The sequence below is a fragment of the Aquarana catesbeiana genome, linkage group LG08, assembly GCF_042186555.1.
Source record: "Aquarana catesbeiana isolate 2022-GZ linkage group LG08, ASM4218655v1, whole genome shotgun sequence".
NCBI lineage: Eukaryota > Metazoa > Chordata > Amphibia > Anura > Ranidae > Aquarana > Aquarana catesbeiana.
This window is the reverse complement of record NC_133331.1, coordinates 27,740,556-27,756,117: the sequence shown is the minus strand read 5'-3', so window position 1 is coordinate 27,756,117 and position 15,562 is coordinate 27,740,556. Positions and strand designations below refer to the sequence as shown.

Genomic DNA, 15,562 nt, shown 5'->3' with positions numbered 1-15,562 from the left:
GCCTTACCCAACAAGTCAGCTCCCTAATAGACAATTACCTATGCCCTCATGTTGAAAGTCTACCCACATATTTGAAAGATACTATTCACGTTCTGACAGTTCTAGATGGCCTATTTGTCCCTACCAACACCATTCTTGCATCCATAGACGTAGAGGCCTTATACTCCAGTATTCTGCACGAGAAAGGGGTTGCAACAACATCCACCTTTCTAAATGAAAGAGATCTGGACTTAAATGATTATACACTGCATGTCGGAATATGTATCACATTCATGTCTAGGTATCTTTGGACATGTACTCTTTACATTTTTTTGGATATTTTTTTGGTGTAATTAACTTGGTAATATGCACCCCATACTGAGAATCCGTCTTGGGCCTTCACCCTTTTTTTCTTATTATTTATAAGATTTTTTATTTACATATCTAAGAATAATGAGTCTGGGAGATGGCTTTATATTTAATACTAGCCTACCTGTTTTAAATCCCAGCTCCTCCGTCTATCTACATTGCACATTTATTTTTATGTCTACACACCTTAACACTAGATTTAAGAACTAAGAGTCTGGGAGATGGTTTATGTGTAATTCTATTCCATCGTTTGTAAATCCCAGCTTTTTTCCTTCACTTACATTTCACATATTAATCACACTCACCTTGCAGATAATAATTCACATATATACACACTGGTGTTCAGATTCTAGTGTAATTTATACATTTTGGTGTAATGTATACATGTGTCATAAATAATGCGGACACACTACCTGTTATCTTAAGATTTTATTTATTTCTTGCACCCCCTTTTGGTTACACTTTCACGATTGTGCAAGAGTAGTCCTATAGTAAAACGTTTTCGGATTATACATGAACATCTTTAGTTTATGTATTACCATCTATCACTATAAATACACACTACACATTATAGAAGTAGAATGTCACTTCTAAAGGGAGGCGTACTGATAAGGCAGACCGCTAATGACGACATTGCGTTCTCCGCTGTTCCAGGACGTGGTGCGCATGCGTTGGAGAGCGGATCGCCAATGACGACATCGCGCCATGTCTTTTGTCATATGGAGGCGTGGCACGCATATGGCGAACGGCCGTCTGGCTTGCGCTCCATATGGGCGGAAGCCAAGGCCAAACACATTATGGGCAACGGACATCCGGATCTAACCACTTCCTGAGGGTGATCCGGTTGTCTTCTTAAATCATACTAGTAATTCTTTTTCCCTCTACACAGCACTGATGGTATCTATTATTTATAAGACTCAGCAACAGGATAACAATTGGCCATTTATGTTTCCTATTTTTGCACAAGGGATGGTTGGAACACATAGAAGCCACTGGAAAGAGGCTTGGAACGCACGCGGGGCCGCCATTTTGGCGACACCCGGAAGTGCAAGTAAACAAGTGGCACACGCCGGATTCTCATCAAAGGGGGTCTTAGTGGGTATATAAGTAAGTATGGCAGCGGTGGTAAGGTACCCCAGAGGAAGTCTAATGAGACGAAACGCGTCGGGAGACTCCACTGCCTGCCATTAAGTCTATTTTAAGCGCTTTTTTACCATGGAACATGTAAGTTTTTTACCACAATAAATTTTATTTCTTTTAAACGGTATTACACTATGTGGCCTCTTTTTTACTTTCCATGAGCCACTACTGAATTGGGCCATACAAGAAAGAAATCTGTTGGGAGCCTTGGATACAGTATCCGGATTCCATATTGGTCCAGCGTGATACTTCATTTACTGCCCGGTGGCAACACAAGCATTTCTGACTCAAGGGATATATGTCTCTGTGAGTCCAACGGTTCTGGTAAGCCTCCATCATTATACACCACCTTTTTCTCAACCTATGTGACGTAGAGACATCATCATCTACTTTGGATTTATATTATCTCCAGTTTCTACATAAATAGACACTTACGGACATTCCAGTACTATCTAGAATATATGGTGTTGTGAACCAAATAGTTATATGTATATTTTCCTTGTCCCCCTTTTTTTGCTTACTGCTTCTTTCAATTTAACTATGGGGTGCATAGACACTACCATTAGAGTCTGACCCTTTATTGGTCTCCAGATTTCTTTCAGGTGAATAGATATTTATCTAAATCCTTCTTGGCCCCACTCCATAAGTGTGCAGTGGTATGAATTGGTCACTATGCTTTTTTGTGACTTTTAATTTTTTGTGATTTAACATTAGCGCTACACTGTTTATACACACTCAGAGAGCAGCCTTAAATTAAATCAAAAAGAGAGATGACATAATAATCAAATCATCCGACAAGGGAGGTAACCTCGTTATACAAACCACTGAAGGTTATACGGCCATGTGCTATAAGATTCTGGAGAACTTCTCTTGGTACCGTCTGATCTCTCCCTCTAGGATCCACGATTATAAATGGGAGTTCTTCAGAATCATAGACTCAGCCTTTTCATAAAATCTTATTTCCAGAAATACACGTGATTTCCTAAAAGTCCAACACCCCATCACCCTTACCCTTTCCGCCCTACCGAAAACTCACAAATCCCTTTCCCAACCACCAGGCAGGCAGGGGTAGGATGCCTTACCCAACAAGTCAGCTCCCTAATAGACAATTACCTATGCCCTCATGTTGAAAGTCTACCCACATATTTGAAAGATACTATTCACGTTCTGACAGTTCTAGATGGCCTATTTGTCCCTACCAACACCATTCTTGCATCCATAGACGTAGAGGCCTTATACTCCAGTATTCTGCACGAGAAAGGGGTTGCAACAACATCCACCTTTCTAAATGAAAGAGATCTGGACACTATCCCATATAATTCATTTATTATCGAAATGCTGTATTTTATTTTGACTCACAATGCTTTTATTTTACCTTTGATGGCTCCTACTACCTCCAGGTACAGGGCGTTGTGATGGGGACCAAGTGTGCCCCGTCGTACCCAAACCTGTACCTGGGGGGGTGGGAGCATGAGGTCTTCGCCTTGGATGCTTCCTAGATATACCTGCGCCACACTTTGTTGTGGCGCAGGTATATCGACGACATCCTGATTCTGTGGACAGGTACACCCGAACTCCTAACAGAGTTCATGGAGAAATTCAATTATAATGACTACAATCTGTCATTCACCTTTAATTGGCATAGAGAAACTCTCCCTTTTCTTGATTTGAATATACATAAAGACACAGAAGGAGCTATCACCACTAATTTACATTGGAAAGATACAGCAGGCAACTCCTTACTACGTTCCACAAGTGCTCATCCATCCCATTTAATTAATTCCATTCCCAAGGGCCAATACTTACGGGCCCGACGGAATCGTACCAATGAAAAAGATTTCAAAATCGAAGCCTCTGAGTTGCAGAAGTGGTTTCTAGACCATGGATATAGCAGGAGATCTCTTAAAAAAGCATTTAAAAACACAAATGATAGTCTACGCGACCTTCTACTGTTTCAAGGCGAGAAAGAAACCTCATCCCAGCCCCAGGGCATTCGCCCCATTACTAAATTCAATAACCAATCTCAAACTATAAAAATAATTTTACACACCTATTGGCACCTTCTAAGTGACGATCCCACTTTAAAACTATTTGTAGAATCTGAGCCACATGTGATCTACAAACGCAATCAGTCATTGCTAGACATTCTAGTCTTAAGTCATTTTATGCCACGGGGATCCAGGGATCCTTGCGGCACCCTACCACGGGGTACATTTCAATGTGTAAATTGTGACTTTTGTAAGTACATTCTAACTGGCAACAACGTCATCTTACCCACAGGGGAAAATCTGAGTATGAAACATTTTGTAAATTGCGACTCCATCGGCATTGTATATCTGCTTACATGTGGATGTGGAAACCACTATGTAGGCAAAAACAAAAGAATTTTTTGGAGACGGATCAAAGAACATGCTGTAGACATACAGATAGGTATAACAGAAAAGCCCATACCTACATACCTAGGCATTTTGCGGAATTTCATGACTACTGTACAGCATTGCTAAAATTCCAGGTATTGGCCCGGGTACACCCCCAAACACAGGGTGGTAATTTTGATCAAAAAATCCTCCAAATGGAGGCCAACTGGATCTTTAAAATAAGGGTAACTCACCCAGCAGGAATGAACAATGCCATTAGCTATGCTCCCTTTCTATAATTATTTAATTTGATCCACTTTCTCCATCCGTTTATTATTTGGTTTTATCATTTTTATACATAGTGTTTAACACAATGTTTAATAAAATGACACCCCTGTGGGACACACCAAGTATTGAATGCATTTACTTTGTCCACTATAACATGGTGAACTGTATATCCTTTGCCATGTATGTAATGTTTTAATTTCCAGCGGTGCTTTGAACATGTGGAAAATCGACTAAGGGTCCTTATTAGACCTTTCCCCCCTTTTTCTTAAGTATATGTTAGTAACTATTTACATTTTTATTTAATCATTTATGTGTTTCGCGGCATGCCTTTGCACTCTACCTATGGACTGCCCTCGGTTTTGACTCCCGACAGGGGGGGACCTCTGGCCTCGCCCATGTCTATCCACTGCCTGAGGGGTCTGTCGACATGCCGTCCTCTTAGATGGCAATGGTTCCGACAGTTTCCTGGTGTTTACCAGGACCCCCAGAGGCGTTCCCTTAGATTCTCCATCTGGGGACACCGACACCCGACAGCCCTCCGGCTGACGAGTGCACGGTTCCTCCCCCCTCTCTTGTGGAACGCAGCTTTGCCGACGCAGGTTTACCAGCGCCGGCTTGACGCCTTGACGTTTGGGTCCCGCCCCCTCTCTGCACTGAATGGCCTCTATTGCTCCTGTCGGCCTATTACAGCCGGCGGAGTAAAGAGATCCACCCCCTCCCTTTCCTCACACTCTGGGATGTGCACCAGGGGATACGGACTGGGGGTTTCCTGCATGCAATTCCTAGCATGTGAACCCCACGGCAATCAGTGCATAGATGGGTTCGTCCCTGCCCCTCTGGATCCACTGGATTTAGCTCAGCTCTTTTTGATCCGGGCGACTCGAGTGACCCCAGGAATCCTCCTTCCACACACACCTCTCTGGATGAATTATAGCGGTCATAACTTCCTATATAAGGTACACCCCTTCAGTTTCTCCTCAGCGGCTCATCTTTCCACTTGTGGGGGATGCTGAGGGGAAACTCTATGTGTAAAACCATAGGTATGTAAACCTTTTTTTTCACCTTGGTCATTGGTCTAAGTGTGTGTTTCCTTACACGTTCAAATAGCTCCTTCCCACAAGCTAACATTTGTTTGGATTAGATTTCCATCAGCTGGGAACCCAATCTTTCCTTTCATCTTGGGATGCTTTCCTTTGATTGTCCTTTCAAACCCATATACATATACCTCACTTCTTACCGAAGTGAAAATTACAACTCAGTCCTTATGAATTCCTTGATATCAAAGATTGTATTAATCTTCTAATAAGGTCTGTTACAATCTCCAAGGTACTTACTTGGTAAGTATTTTCTAATACACTTTTGTTTTGGGGGACTTATTCTTATTGTTTTCCTCACCTTCAGAGTTTCTCACACTCTGTGTATTGTGATTTTCAGTTTTTCTTTCCTGTCCCCCCTCTCCCCTTCCCCTCCCTTTCTTTTTCCCTTTTCTCTTCTTTCCTTTTTTCTCTTTTCCCTTTTCCTCTTTTTCTTTTCTCCCTTTCCCCTGTTTCTTTTCTCCCCCTCTTCCCCTTCCCTCTCTTCTCATTTCCTCTTTTCCTTTTTCCCCAAATTTCCTTCCATTCCTCCCCTCCCCCCTCTCTCCCTTTTTCTTTCACTTTCTTTTTTTTCCCTTTTCCCCCTCATCTCTTCCCTTTTTCTCCCCTCCCATTTCTTTCTTTCCCCCTTTTTTTATGTTTTTCATTTTCTCTCTCCTTTTCTCACTCATTTGTCTTTGTCCACTTCCCCCCTCCCTTTCTTTCCTTTTTCCTCTCTCTTTCTCTTTCTTTTCTTTTTCTCTAGTTTCGCCCCCTTTCCTTCACTTCCTTTCCTTTTCCCCTTAATTTTTTACTTTCTCTGTTTTCAGTTTCTTTAGGTCCTTTTTTCTACTACATGTTTTATTACATTTTACCATCTGTACATATAGGGGCCCACCTATTCTCGTTGGTTGAGGCGGGGTGGAGCATTCCCATGGGTTCCCAGGCCTTACAACGCCCCGTCAAGCCGGCATCTTCTGACTACAGTCTTTTGGTAAGTGGGAGATACACGCCAATTAAACACTATGCTTCATATCTAGGGAAAAAACTTTAATGCTACATATCTAGATAGCTAATAGTATGTAATTGACCCTTCCCACTTAAGCTCCTCATGTGAGAAGCACCGATGTACACCATCAAGTACAAAATGTAACCGTATTTGTATGTTCAATGATTCACAATGCAATATATAGATTTCATTAACAAATATTTAATGTGTCATGATGTGGATACAAATTTATGTAAAGATCAATGCATTAATATGTTTATGTATTATTCATCCTTTACTCACATAATCATATAATGTATGTAGTACTAATTAATATTTTATCTGTAGAATTCATACGACGTTCCATTGTGCTACTTTCAAGGCCCTGACGAAGCGGAACTATCCGTGAAAAGCATAGGCCATATCTCTGTAAACTGTTGGGGACCTGCACACCCTGAATTCAAATTCAATCATACAGACTGTAATGTATCTTAACCTGCTTTTAGATAATAAAATTGTTTATTTTTCTATAATTATAGTATTGAATTCTATCTGTCTACACTCCTCTGAGGTACAATTAAAGTCCCATCCTGTTCTACATTTTTTTAAAACATATTTGCATAGAAGTTCCAAAGGATTTGCCCATTACAATGTTCGTCTTTAGCATTCTCCCACTTGCCTTGCCACAATGATACTTCAAGTAGTTGTAAAGTCACTAATCACAAATCCTGGAATCCCCTGTGTTACAGCAAGCTATACTCTGAAGTGTATGTGTTTTTTAAAAATTATGTAGCAAAATACCTTAATTTACAGCGCCACTGTGCGGTCACGTGACCTCCCAGTTCTCTTGCTCTGAAATAGGGTATTTTGCTGCATAATTTAAAAAAAAAGCAACAGGATATTTTTTTTTCTTTAGGGTTACAACCACTTTCATAAGAGCAGAGAGTCAGGGATAAATATGGGTGGCATCTTTAAAGGGGATAGTTTGGGTTCCCCATGCTCTCGCTATAACCCTCTTTGCTGCCATAAGAATATGCATGACTAGTTTAAATTGGGCGTTGATGCAACCTGTAGGTTGTCTAGTCGATCGCTTTGTATGGGATTTTATATAAAGGACATACCCGTAACCGTATAGAGCATTCGATAGACCATAATCCAAAATCTTTTCACATTTGCCCAGTCCCACCAAATATGCCCTTAAATAACCATCTGTTTGACATCCTGAAAAGCATTGGGTTGGGATTGCACAGGAAATTCTCAGGGGGACAAGGTACTATGAAAGAATTTCCTTATAGTTCCTTAAGCTTAAGCCAGACTTATCAGGCAATGGTAAATCAAATCTCAAGCCCACTATATCATGGTCAGACCTATCATGGTTAGGGATAGGGATGATAGATGCACTGTCTGTCAGGGGGTGAAAAATATGATGAATCAATTTGTGAGAGAATGAGTTGTGGGGATTAGAGTGAAATTTATAAGATACAGTAGAGGGATGCTTTTCCCTCCAAACATCTACAATACTGTACTAAGGCAAAAAAAACCCAGAACTTCCTGACCATGGAAATATCCACTTTGGATACAGTATGGTTACTTGGATCATGAGGATCCTTATGAAGAAAGATACATGACTGAGTTTGAGTTCCCACAAAACACTAAGGCCGCGTACACACGAGCGGACTTTTTGGCAACAAAAGTCCGACGGCCATTCCGGCGGACTTTCGTCAGACTTTTGATGGACTTCCGACGGACTTTTGAACGAACGGACTTGCCTACACACGATCACACCGTACGACCAGACTAAAATAAGGAAGTTCATAGCCAGTAGCCAATAGCTGCCCTAGCGTGGGTTTTCTTCTGTTGGACTAGCATACAGACGAGCGGATTTTTTGACCGGACTCGACTCCGTCGGAAAGATTTGAAGCATGTTTCAAATCTAAAGTCAGTCAGATTTTCAACTGGAAAAGTCCGCTGAAGGTCTGATGAAGCCCACACACGATCTGATTGTCCGCCGGACTCGGTCCGTAGGACCAGTCCGGTCGAAAAGTCCGCTCATGTGTACGCTGCATAACATAACGTGAGTGAGAGAGTCAAATACTCTGAGAAAATGTGTAAAGTATTCGGTTTGACCCAAATTAAGAGCACAGTAGGTGGCAAACATTATAGAAGAATTATAAATTGAACCCACCAGAACCAGATACCCGCCATCAGGGTCAGCAATTAGTGGTATCAAAAAAAAAGGAGGAAAAAAAAACAAACAAACAAGGGAAGATGGGGAAGAGAAATAAAATAGTCTTTGTAGACTCACCTGGGGGATCGGAGGGCTCAGAAAGAGAGGAAGGGTAGAGAATAAGGTATGTAGTGAAAAGCTATTTAATAGGTCACCAATTAGTTACCCTATATAGTGTGAATGTGGGGGTGCATGCTAAATCAGACCATGTTAGGGGCACACACATACCAGTTACATAATGCATTAGATAAAGAGTTGCAAACTTATATAAGCACTTAAGTGGACTATTTTGAGCCGTATTTGCCTTGGTTGGCCAAAAAGTCCACTTATAACAAGAGGAATTTTAACTGGGCCTAGCATTAGTTAGGAGTGCCACACAGAATAGCACACCAGATACAGTCAGGTCCATAAATATTGGGATATCGACACAATTCTAATCTTTTTGGCTCTATACGCCACCACAATAGATTTGGAATGAAACAAGCAAGATGTGCTTTAACTGCAGACTTTCAGCTTTAATTTGAGGGTATTTACATCCAAATCAGGTGAACGGTGTAGGAATTACAACAGTTTATATATGTGCCTCCCACTTTTTAAAGGACCAAAAGTAATGGAACAATTGGCTGCTCAGCTGTTCCATCGCCAGGTGTGTGTTATTCCCTCATTATCCCATTTACAAGGAGCAGATAAAATGTCCAGAGTTTTGGAATCTGTTGCTGTCAACTCTCAATATGAGATCCAAAGAGCTGTCACTATCAGTGAAGCAAACCATCATTAGGCTGAAAAAACAAAACAAACCCATCAGAGAGATAGAAAAAACTTTAGGTGTGGCCAAATCAATTGTTTGGAACATCCTTAAAAAGAAAGAATGCACCGGTGAGCTCAGCAACCGATGAGCCTCAAAAACAGGAAGGCCAGATTAGAGTTTGCCAAACAACATTCAAAAATGCCTTCACAGTTCTGGAACAGCATCCTATGGACAGATGAGACCAAGATCAACTTGTACCAGAGTGATGGGAAGAGAAGAGTATGGAGAAGGAAAGGAACTGCTCATGATCCAAAGCACCTCATCAGTGAAGCATGGTGGTGGTAGTGTCATGGCGTGGGCATGTATGGCTGCCAATGGAACTGGTTCTCTTGTATTTATTGATGATGTGACTGCTGACAAAAGCAGCAGGATGAATTCTGAAGTGTTTCGGGCAATATTATCTGCTCATATTCAGCAAAATGCTTCAGAACTCATTGGACGGCGCTTTACAGTGCAGATGAACAATGACCCGAAGCATACTGCGAAAGCAACCAAAGAGTTTAAGGGAAAGAAGTGGAATGTTATGCAATGGCCAAGTCAATCACATGACCTGAATCCGATTGAGCATGCATTTCACTTGCTGAAGACAAAACTGAAAGGAAAATGCCCCAAAAACAAGCAGGGAACTAAAGACAGTTGCAGTAAAGGCCTGACAGAGCATCACCAGGGATGAAACCCAGCGTCTGGTGATGTCTATGCATTCCAGACTTCAGGCGGTAATTGACTGCAAAGGATTTGCAACCAAGTATTAAAAAGTGAAAGTTTGATGGATGATTGTTAATCTGTCCCATTACTTTTGGTCCCTTAAAAAGTGGGAGGCACATATACAAACTGTTGTAATTCCTATACCGTTCACCTGATTTGGATGTAAATACCCTCAAATTAAAGCTGAAAGTTTGCAGTTAAATTTCAAATTTAAATTGCAGTTTATTTCAAATCCTTTGTGGTGGTGTATAGAGCCAAAAAGATTAGAATTGTGTCGATGTCCCAATATTTATGGACCTGACTGTATTACTAACACAAGGCATTGGCTCTTGTTCCATAGGGGAACTCCCCTCTCTGTATCATCTGATCCATTTAAACCATGATCAGGAGTAGGGATGAGCTTTATGTTTGGGTCCAACATAAGTTCAACTAGAACATTGGCTGTTCACCCGTTCGCCGAATAGCGAACAATTTGGGGTGTTCGCGGCAAGAGGGGGCGGGTTCACCGATGGCCCTGCCCTCAGTTATATAAGAGCTGTCACAAGAACAGAAGCATCACACAAAGGGAGCCTCCCATTGAGGCGGATTGTCCGGAGGACAAAGCAGGGAAGAAGAAGCCAAAGGAAGATGCCAGAGGAACATCAAGAAGATCGGAGGAAGAAGCAGAGGACCGGAGGAAGAAGCAAGGAAGAATAAGATGGAGGAAGAAGGAGAAAACAGAAGGAAGACCAGAAGAAGATGGAAGAAGAAGTGGGGAAAGAAGAAGCCATTAATAAAGGAATTGTCAAAAACTTGCTATTGTCTTTAACATTTTTGACACTTTTTTGTGAAATGGTAGGGGTACTAGCCCCCCGCCCGCATACCCCCACAACCACCAGGCAAGGGTTGTGGGGATGAGGCCCTTGTCCCCATCAACATGGGTACATCCTCCCCATGTTGAAGGCATGTGGCCTGGTACGATTCAGGAGGGAGGGGTGCCACTCTCATCCCCCCTCTTTTCCTGCGGCCTGCCATGTTGCGTGCTCGGATAAGGGTCTGGTATGCATTTTTGGGGGGACCCCCCCCACGCCATTTTTTTTAATTTTGGCGTGGGGTTCCCCTTAAAATCCATACCACACCTGAAGGGTGTGGTATGGATTTTGAGGGGGACCCCCACACAATCTTTTTTTAAAAATTTTGGTTCAGGGTTCCCCTTAATATTCACACCAGACCCAAAGGGCCTGCTAATGGACTGTGGGGGAATCCCATGCCGTTTTTTTCAATGACTTTTTGTGTATTGCCGGGACCAACAATTCATTATAGCCACAAGTACTTTTAAATTACTTTTTTTCCTTTAGAAATGTCATTTTGCTCTCGGACTATTCTAAACACGGGAAACATGCGCCACTTTACAGGCATACTATAGACACCCCCCAGGTACGAAAGTTAAAGGAATATTTCACTTTTTTTTTTAAACATTTTTTTTCCATTGATACATATCCCCTGGGGCAGGACCCAGGTTCCGACACACTTTTTATGACAATAACTTGCATATAAGCCTTTAAAATTAGCACTTTTGATTATTCATGATCGTGTCCCATAGACTTTAATGCTGTTCGCATGTTCAAACAAATTTTTTGCCTGTTCGCATGTTCTGCTGCGAACCGAACCGGGGGGGTGTTTGGCTCATCCCTAATCAGGAGCAAGGCTCCCATAGATATGTTAAGAGAGCTAAAATGCAGTCAGGAATGTTGTAGGGAGCAGTAGGCCCAAAAACAAAACAGATGCCCTGTTTGTGAGAATGGAGGTGTCACCCAGCGAGGGTTCCAAGTAGGGTCGCTACAATTTTTTTAAATTCCTGTAACATGTAGACAGTGGACAGCATGTTCTGCTAAGGGAAATGCAATGCAAGCTTGGTAGTGGTTCCATAAGATCCTAATGTAAGAGCACCTACATATTCAGTTCTAAGAGTATTAGTGTTGTCACTTTGCAAAAGTAATGTCACATCAACCCTTACCAGGTCACAGATGTAAACATAACATCAAATAGTGAGCAAGCTCTGCCCTACCAGGTAAAGAATCCAGGATATAATGTCCATGCTTATGCAAGAACGCATCCCCACATTGTCCATAGAAAACTGTTTAAAATCATAGCAAGGGACCTCTGCCTACTCTCTTCTGAGGTCAGGGTAGACATGTGCAATTAGTTTAGTTCTGAATTTGTTTTGTAACAGATTTCGATAAATTTGTTAATTTGGAAATATCTGAATTAACGAAAACCTGTTTAACAAATTTTTCAGAATATTCGTACATTCAAATATTTTAAAATTTGAAAATTCGTAACTTTGAATATTTGAAAATTCTTAAATTTGTAACTTCGAATATTCGTAAATTCGAATATTCATGAATTCGTAAATTCGAAAATGAGAGAATATGAAAACTAGAAAATTCGAAAATTAGAAAATCCGAAAATTAGAAAATCCAAAAATAAGAATGAAAATTCAAAAGAACGAAAATACAAAAATAAGAACGAAAACCCGAAAATCCCAAAACCTGAAAATTGGAAAATCTGAAATAATAACTAACTAATAATAATTTAACTATGTCTATTAAATCATAGGTATTGGAACACCTTTCAAATTTGGCTGCCAGTGAACTTAATGAATAAGAATTTATCCATAGTTATGAATTATCCGAAATAACGAATGCCGCATCTAATCGAATGGAACATACTGAATTAATAATAATAAATAACAATAATAATAATAAAAAAAGTTTTAATATTATTTTTATTTATTATTAATTTGTTCCGTTCCATTTATTTTGATGCGGTGGTCATTATTTTGGATAATTCGTAACTTCGGATAAATTCGTATTCGTCAAGGCCACTAACAGCCAAAAATTAAAGGAAATTCCAATACCTATAATTTCATAGTTAGATATTATTTCGAATTTTCGTGCTTTGGAATTTTCAGATTTTCTTTCTTGTTTTTGGATTTCCGAATTTCCAAATTTCCAGGTAAGTAAAACAAAAAAAAGGGATCCTTTATTATCACTTTAACTGAGAGAGAGAGAAAGACCCGTTGACTCACTTTATTTTTGAAACACCTCTGTATTTTGAATACTGTTGAATCCCAAACAAGTTCTCCATTTGGTAGTAAGATGTAAACAAATACACGGAGCGATGATGATGTTCCGGGTGAAAGAGAAAGCTTGACAGCAGTTTCACCTTGTAAGTCTATGAGAGAAATAGTTATAAAGTTATTGTTTGGTAAAAAACTGTGGGCTCCATTCACAAAGTGGTATCTTACAGCATCCGAGTATGTGTTAAGATGCCACACAGAGTTTTTGAAAAAGTGTTTTGGGATTCGTTAAAAAAAGCTACTAAAATACGTTATTTTATGAAGTCATGCAGTATTTTAGTAGTGAAAGCCTGTGGTAATTTACCACCGACAGTAGCCAGCATCCTTAACACAGGCTGTAAATAGCTGGTTGTTAGGACGCAGGAAGCTTAACAACCAGTAATTGTCATGGTTGTTAAGGAGCAGGTGGCCATTGCATTCTTACCAACCAATGAGTCATTAGCTAACAGTTGGATGTAAGAAAAAAATGCAGGCAATAAAAAATTAAGAAAAAAAATGGTGTGAGGTCTCCCCCAATGGTATGGATTTTAAGGGGTATCCCCACACTAAAATTAAAAAAAAAAATGGCATGGGGTCCCCCCCAAAAATCCATACCAGACCCATATCCGAGCATGTAGCCCAGCAGGTCAGGAAAGAGGGGGATGGCCGAGCCCCCCCTCCTGAGCCATACCTCAACATTGGGGGGTGCTTTGGGACAGGGCCCCCTTCCCAACAACCCGGGGAAGGAACGCTGGTTAATGAGATCTGGAAAGCTCTGGGTCTCCTGTTGTCTACTAGTCTGGAGGGTATTTCACCCATTGTTAATTGTGCTAATTAACAGACCTATTGTCTGCTAGCAAACTACTGTGGGTTTGTGCTGCAGCTGCCCCCCAGAGCCCCCCTTTTTCTTACCTGAATCTGATCGTTCTAGTGACGAGCACAGGCCCAGCAGCTCCAGCTGCTGTCAGGGGTCCTCTTTGGATAGATTTATAGCAGCTGGCTCCCACTGCTGTCAATCAAATCCAGTGAAATGGGAGTTGGGGGGACTGTGCTGAGTCCCGCTGTCTGTGTGTCTCCGTGGGGGCACCCGATGAAGAGGAGGAGCCACCCCAGAAAATGAGGATCAGGGCCACTCTGTGCAAAACCCTTGCATAGAGCAGGTAAGTATAACATGTTTGTTATTTAAAAAAAAAAAAATGAAGCTTTACATTCACTTTAAGTTTTTTTTGTGTATTTAAATCTGCTAGTCTCCCACCCCACTGACTGACAATAGACATGCACAATTCGTTTCCTTTGGAATTAATTTTTTAACGAATTTCAACAAATTTGTTAATTCAGAAACATCCAAATTAACAAAAACCCGTTTAACGAATCTTTCAGAATATTCGTAAATTCTAATATTCGAAAATTCATAAATTCGTAAATTCAAAAATTCGAAAATCCAAAAACCTGAAAAACTAAACTATTATTAGCTATTAAATTAAAGGTATTGGAATTTCCTTTCAAATTTGGCTGTTAGTGAACATAACGAATATGCATTTATCTGAAGTTACGAACTATCGGAAATAACGAATGGAACGTAACGAATGGAACGTAACGAATAAATAAATAATAATAAATAACAATACTAAAAATAAAAATGTTTTATTATTATTATTTGTTATTAACTTATTCCGTTCCATTTGTTTAGATGCGGCATTCGTTATTTTAGATAATTTGTAACATCGGATAAATTCGTATTCGTTACGTTCACCAACAGCCAAATTTGAAAGGAGATTCAAATACCTATAATTTAATAGTTAGTTATTATTAGTTAGCTACTCTTTCGAATTTTTTGATATTCTTTCTTATTTTTGGATTTTCAAATTTTCTAATTTACGAATTGCGATCATAATAAATGACCCGAAAAAAGAAAATGAAAAAAAATACCCGAATGAAACGAAAACGAACACATTTTTTGGAAGTGCGCGTCTGACAATACTACTGTCCAAAGGTGTTGGGGGCACTCTACTACAGGAAGTGTGTTACTGAACTGATCACCAGAGGAAAACAGCCTAAAAAAAAGATCACTAATGCATCTAAAGAAAACAAATACTGTATTTATTGGCGTATAACACTCACTTTTTCACCATGAAAATCGGGTGCAAATAGCATGTGCATGTTATATACCAATACTTCAATTTTAGCTGCCTCTGAGGGGACAGGGAGGGGGCGGGATGAGCGCCGTCAGATTACATACAGCGAGGATCTCCTGTTTACTTGACGGCCTCTGTAATAGAAAGTCCCTTCTCCTGGGCAGCCATTGGACCACTGTTCGGTCTATCATAGGAGATTCTCACTGTATGTAATCTGTCTGCGCTTGTCCCGCCCCCCTCCCTGTCCCCTCTAGGCTGCAGATGGGCATCGATCAGGCTGCATTGATGGCAGTGGTGAGGCTGCTGCATTGATGGCAATGGCAAGGCTGCTACATTGATGGCGAAGGTGAGGCTGCATTGATGTAGACTAATGAGGCTGCATTGATGGCACTT

The 15,562-nt window shown here is 40.6% G+C and overlaps 1 protein-coding gene across 1 annotated transcript in view; it reads right to left on the bottom strand.

Moving 5' to 3' along the window:
* The window catches only part of LOC141105653 (alpha-2-macroglobulin-like protein 1), a 245,551-nt gene that overhangs the window by 153,085 nt on the left and 76,904 nt on the right, over positions 1-15,562 (bottom strand). The window contains exon 14 of the mRNA XM_073595630.1: positions 13,005-13,150. Within this exon, the coding sequence (XP_073451731.1) occupies positions 13,005-13,150 (146 nt within the window). The remainder of the gene's footprint in view (positions 1-13,004; positions 13,151-15,562) is intronic.